Source organism: Seriola lalandi, unplaced genomic scaffold (genome assembly GCF_002814215.2).
Source record: "Seriola lalandi dorsalis isolate HSWRI2012SDOR001 ecotype SW California unplaced genomic scaffold, Sedor1 jcf7180002054574, whole genome shotgun sequence".
In the NCBI taxonomy this organism is placed as follows: domain Eukaryota; kingdom Metazoa; phylum Chordata; class Actinopteri; order Carangiformes; family Carangidae; genus Seriola; species Seriola lalandi.
Window position 1 is genome coordinate 798,795 of NW_019525127.1, and position 25,125 is coordinate 823,919.

The following is a 25,125-nucleotide window of genomic DNA, read 5'->3' on the forward strand; positions in this document are numbered from 1 at the left end:
TTTTAATGAATGAAGCTCTACATTTATTAATGACAGGCCCCGGGAGGTGGCTGGGGTTGTTGGCGGGCGCACAAAGTGCACGGCTGTCACACCAGAGACCAGAGTTCACATCCAGACTGCTGTCTGTGGTTAGATTTAAGCAACAAAAGCACTTTGGTTAAGATTGATTACATGCTAATGAACACGTTCTGTTGTCTGTATTAAACCAGACCACGATCGTTATCTAACGTTAACCAAGAGTTATGAGTGTCTACACATAACCATAAAAAAAGTTTAATGATGCTCCAGTCACGACAAATACACATTGTACTGCAAGATGGGACATTTTGGCAGAAAACAAGTACGATGTCTGTGAACATTTTACTGATATGTTCAGTAATTGTGACTTGCCAAATATGCAAGTTAACAACATATCCTCATTATTTCAATAGAAAACATAATCCAGTCACAGTTACGTTTCCTCCTAAACGTATTTGCAGTTGGGTTGTAGACTATATGAATGTAATTTTTAGGAGACAGGTTTGAACTATTGGTTCATCAGCAAAAAAGCATGCGTGTGAGGTATGTAGGGCTCAAACTGATTATTATTTTCATCATAGAATTATCTACAGATCATTTTCTCAATTAATCAATTAATGGTTTGGCCTACAAAATACTTTAAAATGTCTGTCACAATTCCGTGCAGATATTGAATTTATCTCTCTGACAGTATATATATATATATATATGAGACTGTGTGTGTGTATGGATTTATAGCATGTCTGGGTGTATCTATGCATCTGTGCCTGCGATTATGTGAATTTGTTGGTGTGTGATGACCTTGATCTTTGACTGAAGCATCCGAAAGATGAAGACACCAGACAAAAGGAAGGAGAACACACACGCAAACCCTCACAACGCGCGCACACACACACACACACACACACACACACACACACACACACACACACACACACACACACACACACACAGTCTGAAAAGGACACAGAAAAAGCGGCTTGTTTGTCTCTCTGCCTCTACTTTTTTTTTTTTTTGGTCAAACCCTCATAATCCACAGGCCGTAATCTGTAGCTGTCCTGTAATCTGGCGAAAAGCTTTCCCTCTCTCTGCAGCTCCATCTACACTTCATCCCTTCATCCTGCTCTCACACTCTAATTTTCCCTGTAATTTGCTAAAGAGTGCGTGCTGATTGGTAGTTCTGCTAGTGTCTGTTTACACTCTGCAGCTGACATCATTCTCCTGCGCGCGTGTGTGTGTGTGTGTTTTTGTGGACGTGTAGGTTCCCCCTATCTATCTTGGATTAAAAATAAGAACCATCCTTCCCTCCCCCCTCACCGCCAGATGAATCAATGACTGCAGATATCTGTGTCACCATCAGACTTTCACAGAGCCACATGATCCCCGTCCTGAACACTATAATTTATGACAGGACCACAAGACACAACACCCACAATTATTCCACTATCTTGTTCATTTAACATTGTCTTTCTTTTACTACAAAAAAGTCTTGATTTCGCCATTACTTAATAATGTTCCCCTTCTGACTCGGCACTCTGATATATATTTAATGAAATACTAGCTGACAAAGACGGCTGACAAATACTACCCCACTCTCCTCTTAACGATTCATCTTTTCTTTTGGTTTAAGAGCCACAGTGATTCCTCTCAGAACAGATTTTCACATTAAAACTTGAATGTATTTATTCATAATAAATACGCTACCTGATTTGTAACACTGACTAAAGTTGGTGCATAAAATTTCAGGTTTATGTATTTTCCATCTCTGACATGAACTGTTTGTTTAACAGCATTACCATATTCTGTGATGGTGTCCTTGGACCAGAGTTCATATTTTTTATGATAATTTTAGGCATAGCACTGCAATCGTGCCCCTGTTACCATGGCAACCCCCAATGTGCCATTCTCACAGACTATCAATCACTTGGCAGGGATTACTATGATATTATTTTGCGACATCTCTTTAAAAATGTAGCTGTTTTAGCATTTATGTGACATGAAATCACATCATTCACCTTTAATTTAAAACCTTTCATTCTTTATATAGAGAGTACAAAAACAGACAAGTAGCTACTGGTTGAAAAAGCAGCCCTCAGTGCATCAGAGCAGATTCTCGAACCTCGGGAGAGGTGAAGTGGAGGGTTTTTCAAGGGTTCTCATTACCAGAGATGTTCTGAAGTCCGGTTTCCATCACCCCTGACTTTGCCTGTCACCATGCATTTAGAGTTTCAGTGTAACATGTAGCCTAGAACAAATGCCAGCACTGACATGTCTTTTCTCCTTCTGTTTTCAGACGATTGCGCACATATGTTAAAGTGGCCCGACTCAGGGTCACAGTATGCTAACGGTCAAGGAAAGGTATCACATTTTCATCTAAAGCACAAAATGACAGGAGAACAAGACAATGTGATGAGAGTGCTGTAAGGGTCATAATTTCAAAAGGCAGTAAGCAGATACATGTAATAATAGAATAATATTTTTTATAACATTTTGACATTTAAACATTACTTTTACACAGACTTTAACACAGTAGTGGTAATTCAGACAAATGAAAAGAGTGCCAAAGATTATTTTGCACTTTTCTGTACATGCTGGAAAGAATACAATTTTAAGAGAGACAGCCACTACTGTTGCATTCAGTAAACTCAGTAAACCAACTCAATGTTGGTTAATCTCTGGAAAAATTTTTTCAAATAATCAACAAATTGTTTTCCCTATAAAATGCCCAGAACCAAAAGACGCTCAGTTTATCAACATATAAGAAAAAAATAAGCTAATACTCACAGTTGAGAAGCTGAAAGCAGCAACTAAAAATAGACTCAAGGGATTAATTAATTTTTAAAACAGTTGAAGAGAAATGTTTTTGTTAATTGACAGATTGATCACTTTGATTTCTATGACCCCATGCTTACAATATACTGTAGTGGTTCGGGATTGTTGTGGTTGTTATGGCTCATTGCTAATAATTTACTTGTAACTTCGGACTTTTATTTTTAGGATGAAGGACAGTGTTGTGAAGATGTGAACACCTCATGTGCAACGCGTGTTGATCTCAAGCCGAAAATAGTTAATGAAAAGTAAATATTTTCACCACATTGTGCTAAAGCAGCATGTTACCACTTAGTATTTCTGCCGGTTCACTGCTGGTGTATGGCAGCTGAGTTCAGATACAGTCATTTACTTGATGTAATGGAAATACCAGACCTTGAGCGTTGATAGAGGCCGAGACATTGTACTGTAAATTACTTAGTGCCTATTTCAGTTGGTGGCTACAACATGAAAGAGACACAATTGTGATAAGAATGTTCTCATATCTCTAAGATAAAGAGCTTTACTGCAACTGAGCCAAAGATAAGGAAACCATTACCAAATGTCCCTTTCTTTGTGTCAGCAGGCATTGGCTTTTAATGTAATCTATTTTAAAGTGCTGTAGCACAAACTAAACATCTCTCTATCTGAGCTGATTCATTCAAACTCTAAAGAATCAACTTTTGAACCAAAACATACACAGAGCACTTTCTGTAAAAAGAAACTCTACCATCAAAGACTATAAACTTAAAGAATAAGACTATAGTTTTCTTACTGTCACCAAATCCCATGATAAGACCAAAACCAACAATGAATTGGCCCCATAGTATTGTCTGTGCAGCCAAAGCCAAAAACTGAGCCATAGAGCGACAAAGAGCACAGAGCTTTTTGTTTAAAATGATCAGAAACACATCAATCAGCCACACCAATATACTGGGTGACACCTTCCTTATTTACGATGTGCACACACACTGCAGTTTATTTTGAATCAATCCCACATACACCACCCGGATGCCAAATATACTCACTACAGCACCAAGTGTTTATTAATCTGCAGCTGAAAGTAGTTCCCAACAACTGCTCTTCTTCCTCTCGTTTGAGACACATTTACTAAAAACTACAGTGTAATGCTACCTAAAAATGACATTGCCAATTTGTGAACTTCTTTTTAAGATACGATCGTCTTCAGTAGGAACAGATGGGCTTGGGGCTGAGAACCACAAACAGGCTAGAAGTCAGAAAGTATTGAGACAGACTAACAAATTGTTGGTTTTGGTCTTTTCGTGGAATCTGTTGACAGTCAGAAGAATAACACCAGCATTATCCCAAAAGCTATTCAAATAACTTACACCCTCAGAATGTCTTAGTTAGCTATAAATACAAAGCATATGGAAATAGGAAACATTACTGAAGCTGTTGCCAGTTGATTTTTCATTTTTTACAGATTCTTTAAGTGTGAAAATGGGTTGATTATGGGACAACACACCTTCTGTAGGATATGAGATCCTGCTGACACTTCAAGCTAAATTAGTGAAGCTTGAATTTTATATGATATAAAACCAGGGTTTGCTGGTTTACGGGGGTGTATGTGCCGGACTATTTCTTTGCCAGAAACAGTTTTGACTCGCCAGCAACTAGAGAGTCCAGGGAGTCCGTCCCGCCATTAAAACTGTGTAAAACTGTCTTGACTTTCAAATAAGTGAGATACTGCATGTTATTTAGTGAGCTTTAGAGGGGCTGGTTTAGTCACCCTTATGTTACCTTCAGATGGAACCAGGCGTGCTGTTTCACCATGTTTCTACTCTTTATGTTAAGCTAAACTCACAGGCTACAAATTTACTGCACAGACTTTAGGCATCGATCTTTTCATCTAATTCTCAGCAAGCGTATTTCCTAAAATGTTGAACTGTTCCTTTAATTACTTGGAATAGTACAGGGACAACAGCTCTACTGTCCCACAACGTACCACTTCCTGACAAGACGCTGTTTTTAAGTCAAGTAATGGATGGTTAGCGAATAATTTAATAATTAATTATAAGCCACCAATGAGAGCAACTTGCGGGTTGCCAGTTTGTGGAAATGACACGTTTTTTTTCAGATAGCTTTTAATTCATTAGAGAGACCTCTCAAATGGACTGTTTGACCGCCTACCCTCTGGAAAGTGGCTGCAGGCCATCTGGACCAAAATGCATTCATTAACAGCTTATTAACAGACGTGATGGTTTGTTGTAGAAACATTTATTAATGATTTATCAACATTTACAGGTGACTGACTTTTAAAGCGAGTTGCACTTTATGTGTGGCTTACTAACATTAATAACTGCACGCATGAAACATGTGACCCTTTGTTAATGGCTCCCTAATGTTTATAACTGCGGACCTGATTGCTTGGAGGTGTCTCCATAATGAATTTAAGTGCTAGTGAGGTGTCAGGCTGGAGGAGGATTTTCCACAGCACAGAAGTCATTGTTTTTCAATGACTTATAGCTGATCTATAAAGCATTGGCAAACGATTTATCAACCGTTTTAATAAAAGCCTTTGTAAAGTGTATCCTGTCACCACTTCAACTCTCTTAATCCCCCTCATCACATCGTGGCATTTTGACAGAGCAAACACAGCACCACAGAAACTCCCTCTCCCGTGCTACTCTGCCGCTCTAACACTATTAAGATACTGTTAATAATACAAATGCAGGCATCAGGCACTAACACCTAATGTGTCAAGTGTGTTTCTGTGCATGTTGTCCTGTGCTTGTGTGTGTTAGAGGTATTTGGTTGTGTGTGTACGCAGCGTTTATCCAGCAGAGAAACATGGCTTCCTGTTTAATTATTAAAACATAAACCTGGACACACACACACACACACCATTCCATAACTCACCCTTAACCTCACCCATCACTTCTTGTCTTTTTACCTCCCTGCATCCATATCTCAGTGTTTCTCTCATCCTGTCCTGCCCTCGACTCGCCTCGCTCCTCTCTCCCAGTCTAACTCTCCTCGTCACCCACCATCTCCCTCACCCTCTACCCGCCTCCCCCTTTCTCTTTGTCAGTGTGCAGTGGACTGAGCACTCAGAGCTGATCTGTTCTGGCATTTGAGGAGAAGCATTTTTCTTTTCCATGGCACTGCTGGAATGTTCAGAGACAAACATGCACATACGAGAGGAGGGGAGGAGAGGGGAGGAGAGGGGAGGAAATAGGAAAGGAAGTGAAGAAAGCAAAGAAGAGGAGAGCAATATAAAAAGGAGGAAATGAGGAGTAAGGAGAGGAAATGAGGAGAAAGGAGCAGAGAGCACAGAAGAGGGAAGGAAACATTAATAGAAGAGAGGAGATAAGAGAAAATTAAATGAGAGGAGGGGAGCTGAGGGGAGAGTACGAGAGGTGAGGAGAAAAGATGAGGGCATATGAAAGAGGAAAGAGGTGATGAAGAAAAAAGAAGGGGTGGGAATTGTAAAACAGGACAGGAGATGAAAGCAAACAGACTCAGGGTAGATAGGAAGTGAGGTGAGGAAACAGTAGGAGAGAGAAGAAGAGTGGAAATAGAGAAAGGGAGGGAAAAAAGGAAATGAGATGAGGAAACGAGGGGGAAGAGGAGAGAGAAGAAAACGAGGAAAGTAGGCAACAGGAGGAGAGGAGAAGACAGACGATGAGGAAAACGGAGGAAACGGCAGGAGAGGAAAGCAGGCGACAGGCGAGAAGATTTGAGGAAACAGGAAGAAAGGAGGAGAGGGAAAGGAAAGAATAGGAAACGAAAGGAATCGACAGTGGCCCGGTGGTGAAATGGAGGAGGAGGAGAGCAGTTTCAAGGCTGTAATTGAAATCTAATTATCACCTCAAGTCCCAGCTGACTCCATGTGAAGCACCCGCACACATGCACGTTTGAGCGTCACATATGTGCACGCATGCAGATGTCTGCACGTGTACACTTACAGTCATCACATTATTACCACCAACATCTGGCATCTTCACACACCAATAATCCCCCCTGTCCCGAGAGCAGTGTTGGACCTTCATGTACTTCCACCTCTATCTCACACACACACACACACACACACACACACTAATACACCCATCCTGTCTTTGAGCATTCATGCACACACACACACATACTATACACAAATGGTGAATTGTGGGAAATGGGGTGACAAGCATTTCTGATTTAGAATTGCATTTTGATGACTGCTCTCACACATGTGCAACGTCATCACTATCACACACTCAACGTCATAGCACTAACGCACACACAAACACACGCATGCATGCAGGAGAACACACACACACACACACACACACACACACACACACACACACACACACACACACACAGTGCACCATTTAGGCTAAATGGCATCACATCAGATTTAGCCTGCACTGTCCTGATCTGGTAATGAAGGTGTGTGTGTGTGTGTGTGTGTGTGTGTGTGTGTGTGTGTGTGTGTGTGTGCGTGCGTGCGCGCGCGCGCATGTGACAGGATGGAGGGATACTGACTGGCTTTTCCCGGTCGTGGTCTCTGTAGAAGCCGCTGAGCTGTCAGCAAGTCCTCGGTCTTCACGGCCTGGAGCAGCTCCTGGTCCTTCCCCATGTCCCCTCCGTCCCGCCTCAGTCCGCTCGGTCCCGCTCTCTTCCTCTGAGCGCCCCTCTCTCCTCCGTTAATCCGCTGCTACATCCTGCCACCGCTCCGGGCCTCCCGCTGGAGCTGAGGCACGGAGGGATGGATGCTGCCGGGACGCTGGGATGCTCCGATTCGGCCAGGAGTCCAGCACAAGTCCCGCTCTACCTCCCCTCCGCGCGGTGCCACAGACCCCACACCGACCACCGACCGACCGACCGGGCCTCGCTCTCTGCCGGGATGCTCTCTGGCCGCGCAGGATCACACGCGACAGATTCCACAGATTCTGTCCGCGTGACTATTTCACCGGGTCTACGTGCGTGCCGTGCGTGAAAAACGGTAGAGCTCGAGCGCCCTCCTCTATATGTTGGGTCAAATCCGCACGGCTGAAATCTCACGAGCCCTCAATCCGCAGAATAACATGAGCGGGTCGCTGATGTTTAACGTGTGACCGCTGTCGCCGCCTCGGTGCTGGACCAGCTCGCGCCAGCTCCAGCGCGCGCGCGCGCGCACACACACACACACACACACACACACACACACACACAGTCACATATGGCATTACATAAACACGAGCTGCTTGTGCGCTCGCCACTCCAGTTGTTGTAATCCTTGTCCGCGTGTCTGCGCGCGTGCGGGCGCACAAGTCAAGAGAGGTCGTTTGACATCGTAATAATAATGTACTCAGTCTCGTGCACTCACAGCACGGGATAGTGGGAGCCCGGGATCGCGCGGGCCCATGGGACACTCAGTGTAGACCTGAAATGATTTACACTGCGTTTTATTCATTCATACCTTGCGCTGAACTGAAGTGAAACTACTATGTGACGTAATTTTTATTCTTCTGCTTTTATTATTTTACTCAAATTGTTTTATCTTTTAATTCATTTTACTGTTTTTAAATCCTATATATTGCCAAGGGTATGTGTCTTTTCATATTCCTCATAGGAGGTTATTTATTTTTTCTTAGTTACACTTTCTAAAGCGTTTGGAATTGCTTTGTGTTTAAAAGGTGCTGTACAAATACATTGGCCTTGCCTCTATATGTGTCACAGTGGTGATAGTTTTACGTCAACATCATAAGGTTAATGAGATAACAGAGATAATTTGAGGACAGGAAAAGTGTGTATATGTGTGTCCCTGGTGCAGGGCTAATTTAAACTAAAGGGGCCACTGCCAGTCAGATTTAGGACAGGAAGTGGAACAGATGACATAAGACTATTTAAAAAAATATATTAAAAAATGAGTCTATGTGTAAGGTTTATCTGTGCATAATTGTGTACAGCTTCACACAGGGATGTATTAGCACACAAAGGGGGGCCCAGGGTCCAAATAAACTGTGGGCCCCCATTCAGCTACCCAATTTAGTTTGGTTATAGTTAGATTAAGAATAGATTTATGTGAGAATATGAACTCTATCTACGGAAATTGTTGTTAAAAAAAATAGAGCGGTCCCAATGCCATACCACATACTAATTCTAAGAAGCTTGTTGGCAATCTGATCATCTTAGTTGATGATCTTACTTTGGCATACGATCTACTTTTCAGATGAATCATATGGATCAAGTCATTAAAAGGTGCTATATTTAGATATTCAGTTTTAAAAGTAACCAGCACATTGTCAATGCAAGGCAGGGCAAAGAATAGCAGACAAACATCCGAAAGACGCATCAAGTGGCGGAAGGATATGAATATATGTATTATAATATTATAAGGTAAGTATATTACACATTCTTTATACAATTTGTGTAGTAGGAAATTGGGACTTTCTTGTGCATATTACAATAAGACTAAGAGTATACAGCCATGGTAGCATTAGCTAAATGCTAATGTCAACATGCTAACATGGTGACAATGACAATGCCAACAGGCTGATTTTTAGCAGGTATGTTCACTATGGTCACCATCTCATTTTAGCATGTTAGCATGCTACCATTTGCTAATGATTGCTAAACACAAAATATATCAAAGGTTGATGGGGCTGTCATTAGTTTTACAGAAACTTGGTCATAAACTAAAGTATTGGAAAAATTAAACTTGATCTTTTGGTGATCTGATGGTGGCGCTAGAGGCAACATCAAGGGATCACCAAAGTTATGGAAATTCATCCCGTGGGAGCCATGAATAAGCGTACACATTTTCTTGCCAATCTTTTCTAGGTTGAGATATTTCACTAAAAACCACAAACAACAACCTCATGGTGGCGCTAGATGAAGAGTTGGGGGATCATCAAAGGATTTACCTTCGGTTGATCATTAACAAAATTTAATGTCAATCCAACCAGTGATTTTTGAGATATTTCATTCTGGACCAAAGTGGTGGATGGACACACTGACATTGCCATCCCTAATTGCTGCAAGCGCGTTTAAAGAATAAAAAGTAAACAATAATAATAAACCTCAAAGTATTTGCTACAGAACCAGGGATCCCTGAGAATCTGGGGCCACAGGGCAGGTGCCTGCTTTGCCTGGTTAGTAATTCAGCCTTGGGTTCACGTGTACTGTATTTGGTAGACTAAAGATTTTAATTTATTCCTCACACACAAAGTTTTGCAAAGCATCACACTATTGTACAGTGTATATTAAAAACAGCAACTACACATAAAAAAAATTATTCTAAAAATTATTTCAAGTGATGGTGAGTCCAAATTTTAAAACTGCATTAATCAATACTGTTATGTTGAAATTAAATCAAATACATACATGTAATCTATAAGAGGTAAAACCCAGAGACTAATCACCAAAGCAGCTGCACTGTGGAGCTTTGTTGCTGACTATTGGTTTCACACCACATTTACTCTGTAGTTCAGTCTGAACTAAGACAAAAGACAAACCTACCTACAGTAACTCACTAGCTGCTGAAGAAAGTGAAAATCTGAGCAAAGACACATCAATTTTTGGAGTTAGTGGAGTCCAAGACTACAGAAGCTAAGATCAGTCGAGGTTGCAATAATTGTGTCGTATTATCTCAGGATAAAAAGTAATTTTCTTATAACAACAGACTAATTATCTCAACAAAACAAAAGGTAATCAGGCTTCCTCATTTATGAGCAGACTACAGCTGCAACTTCAAGATGTGTAGTTCAGTGATCCTGCTGATATTTTTAACTAAATACTGTATGTGATGTACAGATTACCTGGATTAGGAACTTTTTAAACTATGGGCTCTAATTAGGTGTTTCATCCATAACATAATTTATGTCAAGAAAACAAAACACTATTGTTCCATTTGTCCCATTGTCCAGATAAAAAAATGCCCAATTTTTTCCCGAGACAATGAGACAAATAACCCATTATGACAAAAAAAAAAAATCTTTTGTCCTTAGATAACAGAATAATTAACTTAAAATAATTAATCCTCAGCCACTGTTTGCGTCACACAAAGTAAAAGAAGAGAGAATATTAGACACAATTTAGATTCACCACGAATATCACTCCAAATGAATGTTAGCTAATATTTTAGCCATAACTTTATAAATTGGTGATATGTCATCTTGTTTTGATCTTAGTCTGCCCCCTAGTGGCCACATATTAATTAATGCAGCTTTAAACAGCAGCAGCAATTTATATTTATTTATGGTACAAACTGATAAATATTGTAGAGGCAGGGGTGCACTGTTTGGAAAGGATTTGCTGAAATCTTCTCCTGTATACATGGCTAATAAGTATGGTCTTCTGACAGCATGTGTTGTTCTTATTTTAAAAAGATTTACAACACATACTATGTGTACTCTGTAAATGATACCATTTTTCCAAAACAACCCTTGAACAAGTTGCAGATCTATTAGTCTCAAGCTGTATTTGTGTTATTCAAATAACACAAATACATATATATAATAACACAAACAACATCTTGATACAGCAACAGGCACTTTGTCCACATGTGCCTCTATATACAGTGCGGGTACGCACAAACGTAGTTTTTATCTTGAGGGCTGAGTCCGGGTAAGGTGCTTATATTTTCTGCTCCATATGTGCGAATAAAAGCCCTCCTGCACACCTGCTTCAGGCTCTCTGGACGCTGTTTGCGATATGGCACAGTCAGCTTACAGGATGAGCTAGTGTAATAAGTGAGCAGATCGAAGAGTGATGCAAAAGTCCTCTGGCTGCCATGCAGATTGAAGAGCAGGTTGTTCAGCTGGACACGAACACTAGTTGGGCCGTCCTCGCTTTGATAACTCAGAGTGAAGAAAACATCAGGCTGGCCGCTGTCTCTGCAACAACACACCATCAGCATTACATTATTGACCAACTTTTACCTTTTTAAGATTTAATCTGGGTAGAGAAGGAGGAAGAAGGGTTTTTCAGGTCTGTCTAAAAATAGTCAGGCGCCCATATAAACATTTAAAGAAGTTTTTCATGCTGTAATCATTTCTCCTGTTCCTACTGGCTGGTATGAGATACCTTCCTAATGCACTTTCAATCTAATTTAGGGCGGAGAAAATCCCCGGTCCTCATGTATTCAGACGTTTCAAATCAAGTGGATATCTTTCAAAGTTACAGTCTTTTTAGTGTAAAATTCCTTCATTGTGTTTCCCTGAACAGTGTTTCCTGGTTGAACAATAATAACAAAAAGAATTTTGTATTAAAATATCTGAAACTTTGGAAAATACCCACTTGAGAATTGTCAAAGTCAAACTGTTGAAGCTTCATTTCAACTTCAGATAAACAAGGATTTTGTCCCTACTCTCTAACATTGAAAGTGCATTAGGAAGCCATCTCTTGATTAGCCAGTATGAACAGGAGGAATCGTTACAGGAAGAAAAGCTGTGCATCTGACTATTGTTAAGACAGACAGTATTGTGGCCCCCTCCTTTAAAGTGAGAGGCGTAGCTGATTTGTCATGAGGAATGTAACTGCAAGTTATACATCAGTGATACATATTTTACATCACAAATGGATGGAAATGTCAATAGACTACACTGGTTAACTTTAAAACAAATTTTTAATAAATTTTACCCTTTATTAAACCAAAAAAAGTCAAATTTAGGTGGGAATGCCCTTTTGCAAAGACAAATCTGGGCAAGAGAAGAGCATAAAAAGTCGCTGAAGCCAAACAGATTAAATAACACTAAAACTCTCAAATAAAAGTGGTAGATTACCTGATGAGGAAGGTGCCCTGTAATGCATGCGTGAGTATTTCGTGTGCCTCCTCCATGGTCATTGGTCCCCAGTAGTAACCGCTGTGCTGGAGCTGCTGGTAAGTGCTTTTCACTAGTTCATACTCTGCAGGGCTGCTGAATGGACGGAGGTGTGTGGGCCAGTTGTGAGCGTCAGCTCCAGTCACCAGCTACAGCAGAAAAAGTGTTGGAAATAAGTAGTGAGTGTGTGCAGACGACACAGGAGATGCACTATGTATAAAACTTGTTACACGTATGAATCAGAGTGTGTTTAGTGGCTGCAGGTTATTGAGGAGTCCTGAGAATACTCTAAAAGAGCTCAGACTTTTTTTGACCTGTTTTTCACCTCTCAGGCTACATACAGCTGCCCTACATTACCTAACATTATATTGTAAACTAAAAATAACCAGTTTAATAAGTTTTTTTTTTATCCTATACTACAATTTGTTGCTTATTCATATAATTTCTTCTTCTTCTTCTTCTTCTTATCATTTACTGCCCTCCCAATAACTAAATGTGAAAAAAAGTGAAGACTTTTTGAACGCACTGTATGAATAAAAGTAATGAGGCAATCATACAACATCTACTGCTCTGCATACTTTGTGTCAGAAACATGCAGGTGGCAGGCCTGTGTTCAGATGCTGCTGTCAGATCGGTCAGAAAGACGAGATTAGAAAGTTTCCACCAACATTCAAATTACAAAGATAAAATCAGTCATCTGACTTTTTAAAGATGAGTTTCCAAATGATGACGCAGTAATAACCACAGAAAAATTGTTTGTGGAACTGAACCTCAATTAGTTCTCTCTGAGAGATTTAATGCAGATTAGCTGTATTTATATGAAAAACAGTGATGCGCTCAACTATGATGTTTTATTCGTCTCAACAAAGTAGACCCATCACATTTCATTTTTCAGCAGTTAAAAAACTTCTATACACTTATTTGTTTGTGGTTCATTTGTAGTTGTATTATTGTTATTGTAGATTCTAACTGGAACAAAAAAATAAATAAATAAATAAATACTAATACTAATTATTAGTCTGTTACTGATCACTAAGAAAAGGATGAATCATCTCGTTGTTTTAAAATATTTAAAAAATGTATGTATACGGTGGCATGGTTTTCCCCCAAAATAAACAGAGTAGATCTAGTACTGGAAAGTACATTTACATTACACACTACATTTCTGTGGGAAATATGGTACTTTTCACACCAATACATTTATTTTATAACTTTCATTATGAGTTAAAGATTCAGTTATTATAGAATAAACTACCATTAGGCTAGAAATATGTAAATTAGTTAAAAAATATTAAATAAATATCTATTCTTCTGAACTGAGCCTTTTTCATTTCTGCAATCTTTTGGTAGTTCTGTTGATGTTAATGCTTATATTCTTATGATTAAGTGTTTTTGAATTCAGAATGCATGACTTTTACTTTTGTGTTTCTACACTTTGCTTTTGTTACTTTTACTTAAGTGAAAGATCTGAGTACGTCCTCCATCACTGGATGTACAACAGCCATCTGTCCACAAGTAATAAAAATAATAATAATAATAATAATAATAATATAGTAATTCAATCCACAAACTGTGATTCACAGTGTGTTTACTTTGGATACTAACCCGGCGCCAGGTTTCAGCGTCTTCCTTTAAGTTGAGTTTGCTCCAGAGCAGTAAATCGAGCTGCCTCTCTGTTGGCTCTTGGCTGTCAGGTTTCACTCTGTCTGGTCTGTGTTCAGGGCCTCCTGGTTCTTCGAGGGTTTGATTTTGGCTCGGTGTCTCAGCTGCGATGTTTTGTTGTCGGCTCTGTACTCCTGTTTTCTCAGGATTTTCTCTGACCATCCTACAAAGGAGAATCCTCTTCTTGCCCGCCTGTTGCACCATTTCCTCCACTTTTCAGCGGCAGATCCTCCATCACTGACCCTTTTCTGTTTAGTCATCTGCTGCTCAGTCCTCTTTGAGACTCCATTTGTTTGAACGTCTTTAATCAAGATTGATCAGCATTACCACAAAGTGCTGGAGGAGAGCGGAGGCTGAATCTGCTCATTTGTTCTTAAGCTGAAACACAGAAAAGTGAACACAGACAATCAGACAAACCTTTTATTCCATTGAACTGCATTTCAATTTAAACCTGAAATAGCTTTTTAAGTTGTTATGTTGAACTCGTCAGCAAACAGCTGCTTCCTCAAACATGCAGCAGTTATGGAACAACATTCTCGTTCATTTGGAGTCGTGTTTCTGTAAGTCATGTATTCACTCTCGTCCAGCCCACTATCTGGCTCTTAGCTGCTAAATGCTCCACTGTGTTTTACTAGGTGAACGGACTGCACTTAATAGCACTTTTCTAGTCTTATCGTACACTCAAATGGTTTTTTTGTACACCCATTCACAGACACATGCTTTTTCCATTAACATACAGCACCTTTTCTACCAGACACACCCTCACACACCCTGATACATCAGGGGCAATTTTGAGCTTCAGTATCTTGAAGATCACCACACTGCGAGAGCTGGGAATCAAACCACTGACCTTCTGGTTAGTGGACAGCCCTGATCCACAGCCGCCACTCGTAGTCTCTTGTGTCTGTTTGGTGCTGAGCACGTAGCCTACACTGAACAGCTGTCTGCTGCAGCCAAAAATGACGGGATGGTATGAGTAAACTGAAACGGTAAAGTTGCGGAGCAGACAGCATAAACAATGAACTAGGGCTGCAACTAATAATTATTCAATTATCTGGTACGCAACAAAAAAGTGAGGCACCTCCCTGAGTAATGCAGATTAATATGCCAATTACTTTCTTGATTAAGCAATTATTCATTTGTCTATAAAACATCAGAAAACTGAAAAATGCCGATCACATTTCACCGGAAAAATTATTGACTGAATTAACTGATTATCAAAGTAGTACTCAATGTAAGGCGAGGCAAGCTGCAGATTCAGGTGACCAGTCTTTGTTGACTCATCAACACTAGTGACCACGTTCACATTGTGATTTGATACATTGCAATTATGTAAATACACTCGTCAATTACAATTGCTGTTGCAACACATGTAACCCAATCTCACTATGCAAAATCTGACATCATGTGACTGACCATAAACATCACTAATCGCTGGGAAAGGCGGATGTAACATAAATAGGATGACAAAATAACACTTTCACTTTCTCAGTCAAGAAAAGTCAAGTGGTATATCAGAAGGTTTTCATTTTCTGTGGCACTTATGTTTTAAATTTCCTTACAACTTCTGTTTAGAGAAGTGTTCTGTAAATCTTTCTTATATCCAATATATTATTACTGAGATTATACTGCTTGTTTATACAAGTACCAGCCCAGTTATGAAAAGACAGGCTGGTCTTTCCTTTAAAAAAAAAACCAAAACAAAACATATTTAATGTGTTTTTTATTGTTTAACTTTTTGCTTTAACTTCTTGCTCAAATTGTGATGATACATGTAAATATCACACTTGAGCCCTTTGTGAAGATATGTATATATTTTAGTGTAGCTTCACCAAACATTTAACATTTTACTTTACCAATCTTAAAACAAACCATATAAGACTGTGTTAGATTGTAATGAGTTATTACCTTCACAGTGCAGTCTGGCAGTGCTATAATATGGGATCTACTGTTACTCATTTAAAAAAAAAAATCATTTTTATTACTACCATTATCAGTAGATTTGAAACGAAACAATGACTATGAGGTTGAACTTTCTGTTTGAAGATTTTCACATCCACACTGGGCGAATAGTGTAATTCCATTTTTACCCAGTTTTTGAGCAGCGCAGCCCGGCTGTGATTCCTCACAGTAATTGTTTCATTTGTGTGCTGGAGTTCAAAAACAACAGTAAGGCCTACAATGTCCAAATACTGATGGAGTACAATGCCAGAACTGCAAAACTGTTCAGCAACGTTAGAGAAATCCACAGAAGAAATACTACAAAACTGTTTAAAGATTGGGGGCAATCATCCTCATGGATTAACCTGTCATTCGAGAAGCATATTGTTATATTGTAAATCATATCCACATATTATGGTTTCTTATTAAGGTATATTTAATATAAAAGCCAATGATACTGGGATTGGTCCAAAAATATGAGCTGATATAACTGGGAAAGGTTACAAGGTTACACGTCTTTCCACACCTAACGGAAATTAACATTTGTCTGTTATAGTAACAGTTACACACTAACGAGTCCCAGTTCAGAGGGAAATATCACCTTTCTGGATGAATCAGGGAATACGAGTTTTCATTACTGGCGCACAAGTTAACGCAAAAAAAAAAAACCCTCGTAATCACGCCGATTAATAATGCATTAAACAAAGCGTACGTACCTGCAATAATAGGTGTCACGGGCTTGTTGAGTGCACACAGCAGTGAGCTTCACTCAGTTTCTTAGCTACACAAAGTCGCTGTTCAGACTGAGGAGAATCATTTTACTTTCGGTTTAAGTTAATGTGAGCAGGAGGCGGGGCGCTCTTTCAAACAGCCTGTTGATCTAACAGTATTAAAGTTATTGACACTAGTTTTTCAATAAACCTTATCCTGCGCGCATGCTCTATACACACACACACACACACACACACACACACAGACACAACCACAAAAAAATACACACACATTGCTGGCAGATCACGTGATTTAAGGGAATCGGCGGGCTGAAGTGAAAGCAAAACTGCAAGAGGATCTGAACATTATATGTGTGTGTGTGTGTGTGTGTGTGTGTGTGTGTGTGTGTGTGTGTGTCTGTGTGTGTGTGTGTCTGTGTGTGTGTGTCACGCATATATAAGCAGAAGTAGACCAGAGGGAGTGGTGGCTGTAGAGAGTTTTTACTGGACTGTTCAATACAACGTGAACATATCAGGCTGGCAGTGGTACAAAGGGAAGGCAGGAAGAACCGTAGACCTTCAGTCAGGAATTTAGAAAAAATCAAATTAATGTAAGAACTTTGTAATGAGCATGAAGATGAAGCGTGAAATTTGTGCGGGAGCAGGGGGGTATATGTACAGAGGGGATGATAAGGTAAGGTAAATGGGAACAGGTGTGTGGAGGGGCTGAGGTGTGAAATAACATGTGTGTTAGTGACAGTGTAAACAGACTACTAGCAGAAATACAAGCGCCCCGCCCCCATTCCTTTCATTGTATAGCTCTCAACATCCCACCAGGCTAATCAGGATGGGTCTGACTGCACTGAATGATAAGGTCAAGGACCGTGAGGTTTCTGGCGGGGACCATGTTCAGCAGCCTCAAGGACAAATTCCTGGTGGCTGCCCACACCCTTTGCCCCAGAGAGCAGGATCAAGCTGCTGAGCATTGGTTGGTTGCCCCTTCTGCAACGGTGCCTGTCTGACTTTTACTGGAGGGCAGTCCTAGCTGGCAGACGCAGGCATCAACAACACCTGATGAAAGCCTGGACTGTGGGAACTCTTGCCACCTTCTCCTGAGCAGCAAAGGACATTGAAAACCATGCGCACGCTGAAAAGGAGGGTGTTGTGGCCTTACTCTATCCAAAGAAGCTGCTTGGATCAAGACAAAGGAGAGTCAGCTGTGGTGCACAGCAATGCCGTCTCCATCTCCTGGTTTCTCCTGCTCCATCTGATGCCAAATGGATTGCAGGTGAAATCCAGAGGAGGGACTGACCCTGTCATCCAACAGACTGCAAAACTACTTTCAAGCCTTGGGGAGGGATGCAGTAGATCTTATTCTGGGAACAGACAGGACATGTGGCCACAAACTCCCTGGTATCATGCTCCATAGTTGCATGTTCCTGAAAACCCAGCAGAAGTATTAGAAAGAACCATGACACATGGTTACACGCAAAGTAAATTCAAGGAACAAGATTAAATAACTTTTTGTGCATTTGACTTTTGATTTAATAAGTTTTAGCTCAATAATTATTGTTTTGAATTTTGTTTGAAAATGTTAGCCTTGTTCTTTTGGTTTAATTTTAGTTTTGGGTATAGTTTTAGGTTGATGAATTTAGTTTTGTTCATTTTGCCTTTGTCCCTACCCTGGGTTTTTGGGAGGGGTTTCCACTAGGCTGGGGAATAACAGGAAAAAAGACTTATATTATATTTTATACTATATATTACATGAAAGACAATGAATGTAGATATGTCCACAAGCTCAGACAATGACCTCTGTTGCACTTGTGAATTATTCAAACTTTAAAGATTGAAAACAATGCAGTGTGTTGCTGGGTTTCTGATCATTTTACAGTATGACTTGCAGAAGATCAGCTCTGTAACATGCTACAGTCTTACAAAAACTTTTTGAGCTCTGTGGGTGAAAAATAACAACACAAAAAATACAAGAAGTCAAACACAAAAAAAAAATAAAATAGTGGTTTGTTTGCAGTTTCCTTAGCAGCAGATGGGCACTTTGTGGGGACACTTAACTGCACATGAATAATCACACACAAAACACATGCACACAGCCCACGATGCCATGGTAACCAGCATGACTTCTCATAATATCACTGAGAAATGATCAGACGGCATTGAGCATTTATATAGTCTTTATTAATGAACAGGAACAAATGTCACTGTGAGAGTTCTGATCTTTTTCAGGCCGTGGAGCTGGACGTTTCTTTTTTGTTTTGTCTGTGCATGAAGTAGGCAGCTGCCGTTACACCCAAGATCCCGTAAGTAGCCAAGACACACTGGAAGAGAGCAAAGAGGGACACATTTCTAACTGAGCACACTTGATATCTAAAAACTTTAGAAGTGCTCATGTTAAATGGAGACTGTGTGTGTCTGTGTCTGTGTGTGTGTGTGTCTGTGTCTGTGTCTGTGTGTGTGTGTGTGTGTGTGTGTGTGCGTGTGTGCGTGCGCGCGTTATGTACATTTCGACGCCCCGGCAGAGTGTAGCTATTAAAGTATTTCCTCCAACCAGTCAGTTCCACAGAAGCTGGTGCCTCAATGCCAAACAGCTGTCTCTGCAACACAAAAAAAACACACCCCCACACAGATAGGCACACAATTAGAGGAAGCACTGAACACATAATTTTTTCATAATATATCAAAGTGTAGTTTTTGATGAAATTATAGGAAAAGTTATGTAATTTATGAACCACATTTTGTTGCATGCAAACTCAATGTGCAAGAAAAATATAGTTAATAAAATAATAATAATAAAAACCCTAATAAAAAATTGAAAGATAAGAACAATTAACTGCAAAACCAAACACAGCATCAATGAAGCGTTCACCCTCATTTGAAAGTTATGCACAGCCAACTGCCCTGTCAAAATGAATGTGAAACCATCACATTCAATAATGGGAACACATGTTCTATATATATCTATACGTAACATCAGTTTAGCTTATCTTTTACTAACAATGTGAACATGCTGCACACGAAATACAAACCACATTTTAAAGATATGTTTCAATGAAGTTGAGCAATTTGTCCCTGGCAGTTGAGCCTCGAACCACAAAATTGTTCAATTGTTTTGCATGTTGAAACTCGCCTGCTGACTGGCATGACAAGGTTGCACTGGATTGTGTTTTATGGCTGTTCAGGTCACATTCAACACACCCTCCACGTTTGATTAAACTGAATCAGCTGGAAGTCAGGCAAATCATCCAGACTTGCAGGCAGCACAGAGCTCTCATTCTTCTCCAGCTGTTCACAGCGTTTCTGTGTGATAAAGGCTTCAAGCTGTAATTCCCTTTGGTTGAATTTTTTTCCTTTTCTTTTAATGCATATGATGAGATTATTAATGAAATATCTTAATTCTCCAACTGCCACAAAAATCCATCAAGGCTGGGCTTTTTTCCAAACCGCTGACAGGGAAATTGACTTTTTTGTGCCTTTTCATGCTAGGTTTTAAACCAGAGAGCAGATATGAAACTGTTAACAAATAATTTGAAATTTTGTGAAATACACTTTTTTTTTTTTTCACTTTCTTGCTGAGAGTTCCTACTCTCACTCTTACTTGACATAAAGACTGGAAACGAGGAAAACAGCTCATTTGGCAAGAATAAATCTGCCTGTGAGCACCTAGTGGACAAATTTTGTTCCCTTGCTTGCATAAAAATGACAAGCTGTGATTTTATCTTCCATCTTTATGCTAAGCTAACTGTCTCCTGGCTGTAACTTTGTGTTTGTGTGTTTGTGTTTACAATAAAAGCACGAGAGTGGTTTCATCTTCTCATCTATCTCGTTTCTCTCAAAATGAAACTAATTTCATGTTGGACCTGTTTGAAATGCTAGCTTGATTTATATAGCACATTGCATTCCACATGGAACCACAATGTGCTGCACAACACATTGCACAGCAGGAATCAAGAGTAATATCCACAGGCTAACAGTCTACTGTCTCACTGTGGTACATGAATAGGCATCTTTGGTATTCAGCAAACAGGCTGCAGGTCGGGATGTGAGTGTGTTGAGGGTAGAGAGTATGTACAAGGGCTCGTAAAGGTACCAATAGAAAAGATATTTTTGTTAAATTTCGCAGCACTATCTCTTAGCGGCCTTTTTAACAAACCCCATTTCCCATAAGCCGTAAAACATTGAGGGTTAAACATCACGCTATAGGATCATGGCTAACTCAGACATATAAGATAATGGCAGGACAGAGAGAACGGGACAGAAGTTTTTTGACAGCAAATGTTATAACTAGAAAACTGAAAATCTGACTTCAGCAGAGAGTGTTGGTGAGTTTAGTTATGATGACGTAAGTAGAGAAGGAGAGCAGATCTGAAACAACAATCACTGGAGGACAAGCTGAGCAGATTAGTCTGCTTACGTTTGATTAAAAAGGGATCAGTTCTCACAACATGTGAGCGTTTCTGTGACTTCCTGTACAGACTGTGAAATTTGTTGGAAACTGTCCGTCTTTGCTGCCGCCGCCGTCGCCGCCTGATCTCTGCCAGCAGTGTGCATGTGTACCTCATTCTGAACCAGCGTACTGTACTGATTTACAGAAGCTAAAGGGAACAGACACTGGCTTGGACGTGATGTTGTGACTTTAGCTCGGCAGCTCTACAGCTGTGAGCATCACAATCTGTAAATGTCTTAATGAGCGTATCAGATACCTGCGTTACAGGTCGGTAACGCCTACACCTGTCACTACAGTGGAGGGGCTCAGATGAGATCACTGGATGATGTTGCTCTGCAGTTGTTACTAAGTCAATGATGTGTCACAATGCAAAATAGATTAAACATTCAAAAAAGAAAAAAGATTTGATGATTTGAAATAGTAATAAATATGTATTGTTTAAATATTATTCTATAAACTTCAAGTGGGAAAGCTTAGAAAAATGAAAAAAACCTACGCTGTACTTGACAGAAAGGGATCTTTGGTTCATATTTCAGATGATATTAATTGCTCTGATCTCAGGTACTTCCTAGAGAATATTTTCAAAGCCAGTGTAAGGATTCATAAAGTGCAAATGGGATCAAAAGGAGAATCATGCTGCGTCATGTTTAAATTAAAACTCACTTATTCCCTTCAAACTAGGCTATAAATGGATGTTAAAAGTACGAAACTGCCATCACTGTGAACGCTTTGCTGCTTACAAAAAGGTGCTACCTCACACCTTTTCTTGTTCTGTTTTGTAACCTTAAAGCAGCTATAATCAATATTTTTTTTGTTATTGTTGTACCTACAGAGAAATATCACCCAAATCAGCAGTTTCCCTCGGCTTTACAGAGCTCTATAGTGAATCTCAGCTCATTGTTTAGTTGTCCAGCCCAAAACCTTACTGTTTGATTTGCTCTCACCGCTCTCGTGTGCTGCTCTCTAACAGTGGTCAGGTGGTTAACCAGGTGTATATTTGTCAAAATCTCACCTCAGTAACTAGCAAAGACTAAAAACAGAGATAAACCTGAGTGAACGTTGAACTTTGGTTTTTTTTTTTTAGGTGGCCAGAAACACGACTCCAAGAGAATAATAATATTGCTGGGTTTCTAAAAGAGTAACTCTTTGCTAAAAAGTTCACCTGATGACAATGTAATGTTCACAGCTTGTTTCTGCTGCCCCCAAGTGGTCAAAAAAGAAAAGAACAACAACTTATTGTCATCTTTTTCTTTAAAATTACTTGTTATTGGTATCCTTGCTTACAATGCACAAATCATAGGCCTTACTTTTGACATAATATTGTATACCATGCAGCCATTTACCATTAGCCTACATTTTGAATATCTAAAATTCTTATGTTGCATTTATTCCTTTAAACTGTTTGTTTGTGTTTCCTGCCTCCTGACTGTTTCTAGCACTACTGCAGCAGGAACTCCCCCTCTAGAAATCAGCCTTGTCTTGTCTCAACCTATCTCACACATCAACCAGAAGCAAAAACAAAAGTATTTTTTTCTGTTTGTGAAAGGTGCTCCACCAAACCTACAAAGAAAGGGTGAAAGGAGAAAGTGATAAGCAGTGGTAGAGGAATGTAGTGGAGTAGCAGTATAAAGTTTTTTTTTAAATAACGGTGGTTATACAGTGAACTGTTCTTATATATCTAATATAAAAACTCTGATCTGTACATGTTTGAAAAAGTGAATTCTCCCACATGTCACAGTGTAAGAAGCACATTTGTTTTCACACATGATTTTACTTATTCTTTGGTCTGATCAGATAACCCATAAATGACTGAAACACATTACTGTATCATGTTTTTTTTTACCAATGCATCGATATATAAAGAGCATTTTAACGTTGTAACTGGTTGAGGTGGAGTTCATTGTAATTACTTTATATTTATATGCTACTGGGTTGTTAACTCTTTCACACTGAATAGTATTTTATCAGCTGATCATATTTTGTTTGTAAAATCTTAACTATAGCTGTATAGGTGTACAAGTACCTTAAAATTGTACCTGAGTAAATGTACTTAGTTACTTTCCATAACTGCTCATAAGAGCTTATTTTAAACACCAGTGGCTAAAAAAAACCAAACACATTACATTACATACATTTCCAAAGACATTTAAAACAGGGACACGCAAAGAATTCATTGTCTGCTAAAATAAATGAATAAATAAAACCACAGAAATGAATTGAACAGATGTGATTCATTCATCCTACCTTCACCTCTGTTATCAGATGACCGAAGCTGGTGAGGGGGATCCGCGTTTTCACGGGAGACGTCGGCATTTCTGGAGACAGTGGTGAATGAAAATATTACGTTACACTGTTTTTCTTGTCGCACACAGTCACTCCGCGGCCTCTGCCTTCATTTGAATGCACATTTTGAGGGTACAGACCGGTACCATGGACGTACTTACTGTCTGCTGGAGGAAGGGCAGGACACTTACACAATGTTGTCATGCGCAAACGCTGTGACCCCCCCCCCCGGTGGGCGGGGCTTAAACGTTGTTACACAAACAGCAGTTCCCAGTACCTGCCACAAGAGGGCGCAATAATACAGTTTATGACAGGGTATGTCCCACACCAGCCACAGGTCGAGTCAAATAAAAGGAAAAATATAATATATATAATATATAAAATAACTTTTTACACAACAATTAATGCGGGGGTCAGCAATTCAACAGTTAGAGCCAACATCATTTTTTTCTCATTTGTTGGCAATGTTTATTTTACTACACCTGTGTTAGCCTATTTGTGTTAAGATTAAAAAACCATGTTTTAGACTTGTGTTCAAGATGTTATTTTCCCCCTCAGCCAAAGTGTTACAGCAGATTATGTTCCTGTAAAACTCACTGGTCCAAAATTGATGGTGGTACAGTTCATAAATGTACACAAACTGTGTTCTTTACCGTTGTAACTAGTTTGTTCATTTAATTGTTATTTAGAGTTAATAGTTTAAAGAAATCAGTTGTTCCTGTGTTTGGCAAAGTTTCTGTCTGTCAGAGTATATTTGACATTTATATTAATATTAAAATAAATCAATGGATACATTCACTATATGATTTAAAGATAGCAAAGGTTAAAAATCACATGAAATTTACTAGAGTCCAAAAATAAGATCACACGACTAAGATATTTAAACTTGAGCAGGAGCTGTTTTTTGTTTAACTTGTCCTTGATTGATTAAGCTGCTGTTTTAGGTAATTGTGTGGAAAAACAGAGTGAATATCCAAAATGTCAGTTCACCAAAGTTACATTTTTCATTTACAGATAACAACTAGTGGAAAATCAATAACTACGCTTTAGTTTTAGCTAATGCTAGCTGCAGATATGTCACAAGCTAGCTTTTGATATAGCGCTCTTACTATCAAGCTCTTTTTTCATATGATTTCTTACACCATTAACTGTATAAGGCCAAATATGTCTTTCATTAAACACATCATGCAGCTAAACGGCTCATTGCTGGTAGGATTTTTTGGAGTCGAGGGCAGGTGACAGATTGAAATCTTGCTAAGCCCCTTTTCTATGAAGGAAACCTAAAACACAACAGGTTCAAATATTCAAGAGGAGCAATGGTTTCTGCAATTCACACATAACCTCCTACATATAACATGATCGTTACAGAGATTAAAACCACAATCTTAAATCTGAATGCAATCAAGAAGGACCTCAAACCACCTAAATATTAAAATAGATTGGCAGACCCTTTAACACATAAACTAACTAAATATCTTGTATTGTTTTATGTACA

The 25,125-nt window shown here is 39.4% G+C and overlaps 3 protein-coding genes across 6 annotated transcripts in view; all 3 read right to left on the reverse strand.

The window, feature by feature from the left end:
• LOC111663280 (uncharacterized) overlaps window positions 1-8,004 on the reverse strand; it is a 35,367-nt gene extending 27,363 nt beyond the window's left edge. Inside the window, exon 1 of one of the 3 annotated variants that reach the window (XM_087176929.1) lies at window positions 7,315-8,004. In XM_087176929.1, coding sequence (XP_087033055.1) covers window positions 7,315-7,408 — 94 coding nt within the window. In that variant the 5' untranslated portion in view covers window positions 7,409-8,004. The remainder of the gene's footprint in view (window positions 1-7,314) is intronic. The other 2 variants (XM_023417422.2, XM_023417424.2) reach the window with 2 other exon arrangements.
• Window positions 8,005-9,933: 1,929 nt separating this feature from the next.
• LOC111663256 (suppressor of cytokine signaling 1-like) lies at window positions 9,934-17,121 on the reverse strand. Of its 2 annotated transcripts, XM_087176930.1 has the most exons (5): window positions 16,895-17,121; window positions 15,088-15,184; window positions 14,181-14,615; window positions 12,537-12,724; window positions 9,934-11,648 (listed from the first exon to the last, which is right to left on the reverse strand). In XM_087176930.1, the coding sequence occupies exons 3-5, from the start codon at window positions 14,439-14,441 to the stop codon at window positions 11,324-11,326; spliced, it is 774 nt and encodes a 257-aa protein (XP_087033056.1). In that variant the 5' UTR covers window positions 14,442-14,615; window positions 15,088-15,184; window positions 16,895-17,121; the 3' UTR covers window positions 9,934-11,323. The 2 variants fall into 2 exon arrangements, with proteins under 2 accessions (XP_087033056.1, XP_023273156.1); XM_023417388.2 differs by lacking the exon at window positions 15,088-15,184.
• Window positions 17,122-19,059: 1,938 nt separating this feature from the next.
• On the reverse strand, window positions 19,060-23,835 carry LOC111663248 (uncharacterized). Its single transcript, XM_023417379.2, has 4 exons — window positions 23,792-23,835; window positions 23,592-23,662; window positions 19,405-19,497; window positions 19,060-19,221 (listed from the first exon to the last, which is right to left on the reverse strand). Exons 1-4 carry the CDS (start codon window positions 23,832-23,834, stop codon window positions 19,126-19,128), a joined length of 303 nt encoding a protein of 100 aa, XP_023273147.1. The 5' UTR covers window position 23,835; the 3' UTR covers window positions 19,060-19,125.
• Between the last annotated feature and the right edge of the window lie 1,290 nt (window positions 23,836-25,125).

Bases quoted from the DNA above. Each gene is read 5' to 3' on its own strand.
- LOC111663256 (XM_023417388.2), bottom strand. From the start codon at position 14,441: ATGGTGCAACAGGCGGGCAAGAAGAGGATTCTCCTTTGTAGGATGGTC. The intron at 12,725-14,180 runs GTTAGTATCCAA...TTTCTGCTGTAG, and splicing joins ACGCTGAAACCTGGCGCCGG to CTGGTGACTGGAGCTGACGC. The intron at 11,649-12,536 runs GTAATCTACCAC...GTGTTGTTGCAG, and splicing joins CAGGGCACCTTCCTCATCAG to AGACAGCGGCCAGCCTGATG.
- LOC111663248 (XM_023417379.2), bottom strand. From the start codon at position 23,834: ATGACAACATTGTGTAAGTGTCCTGCCCTTCCTCCAGCAGACA. The intron at 19,498-23,591 runs GTAGGATGAATG...TTTGTGTTGCAG, and splicing joins ATCTGATAACAGAGGTGAAG to AGACAGCTGTTTGGCATTGA. The intron at 19,222-19,404 runs GTACATAACGCG...GCTCTCTTCCAG, and splicing joins CTCTGCCGGGGCGTCGAAAT to TGTGTCTTGGCTACTTACGG.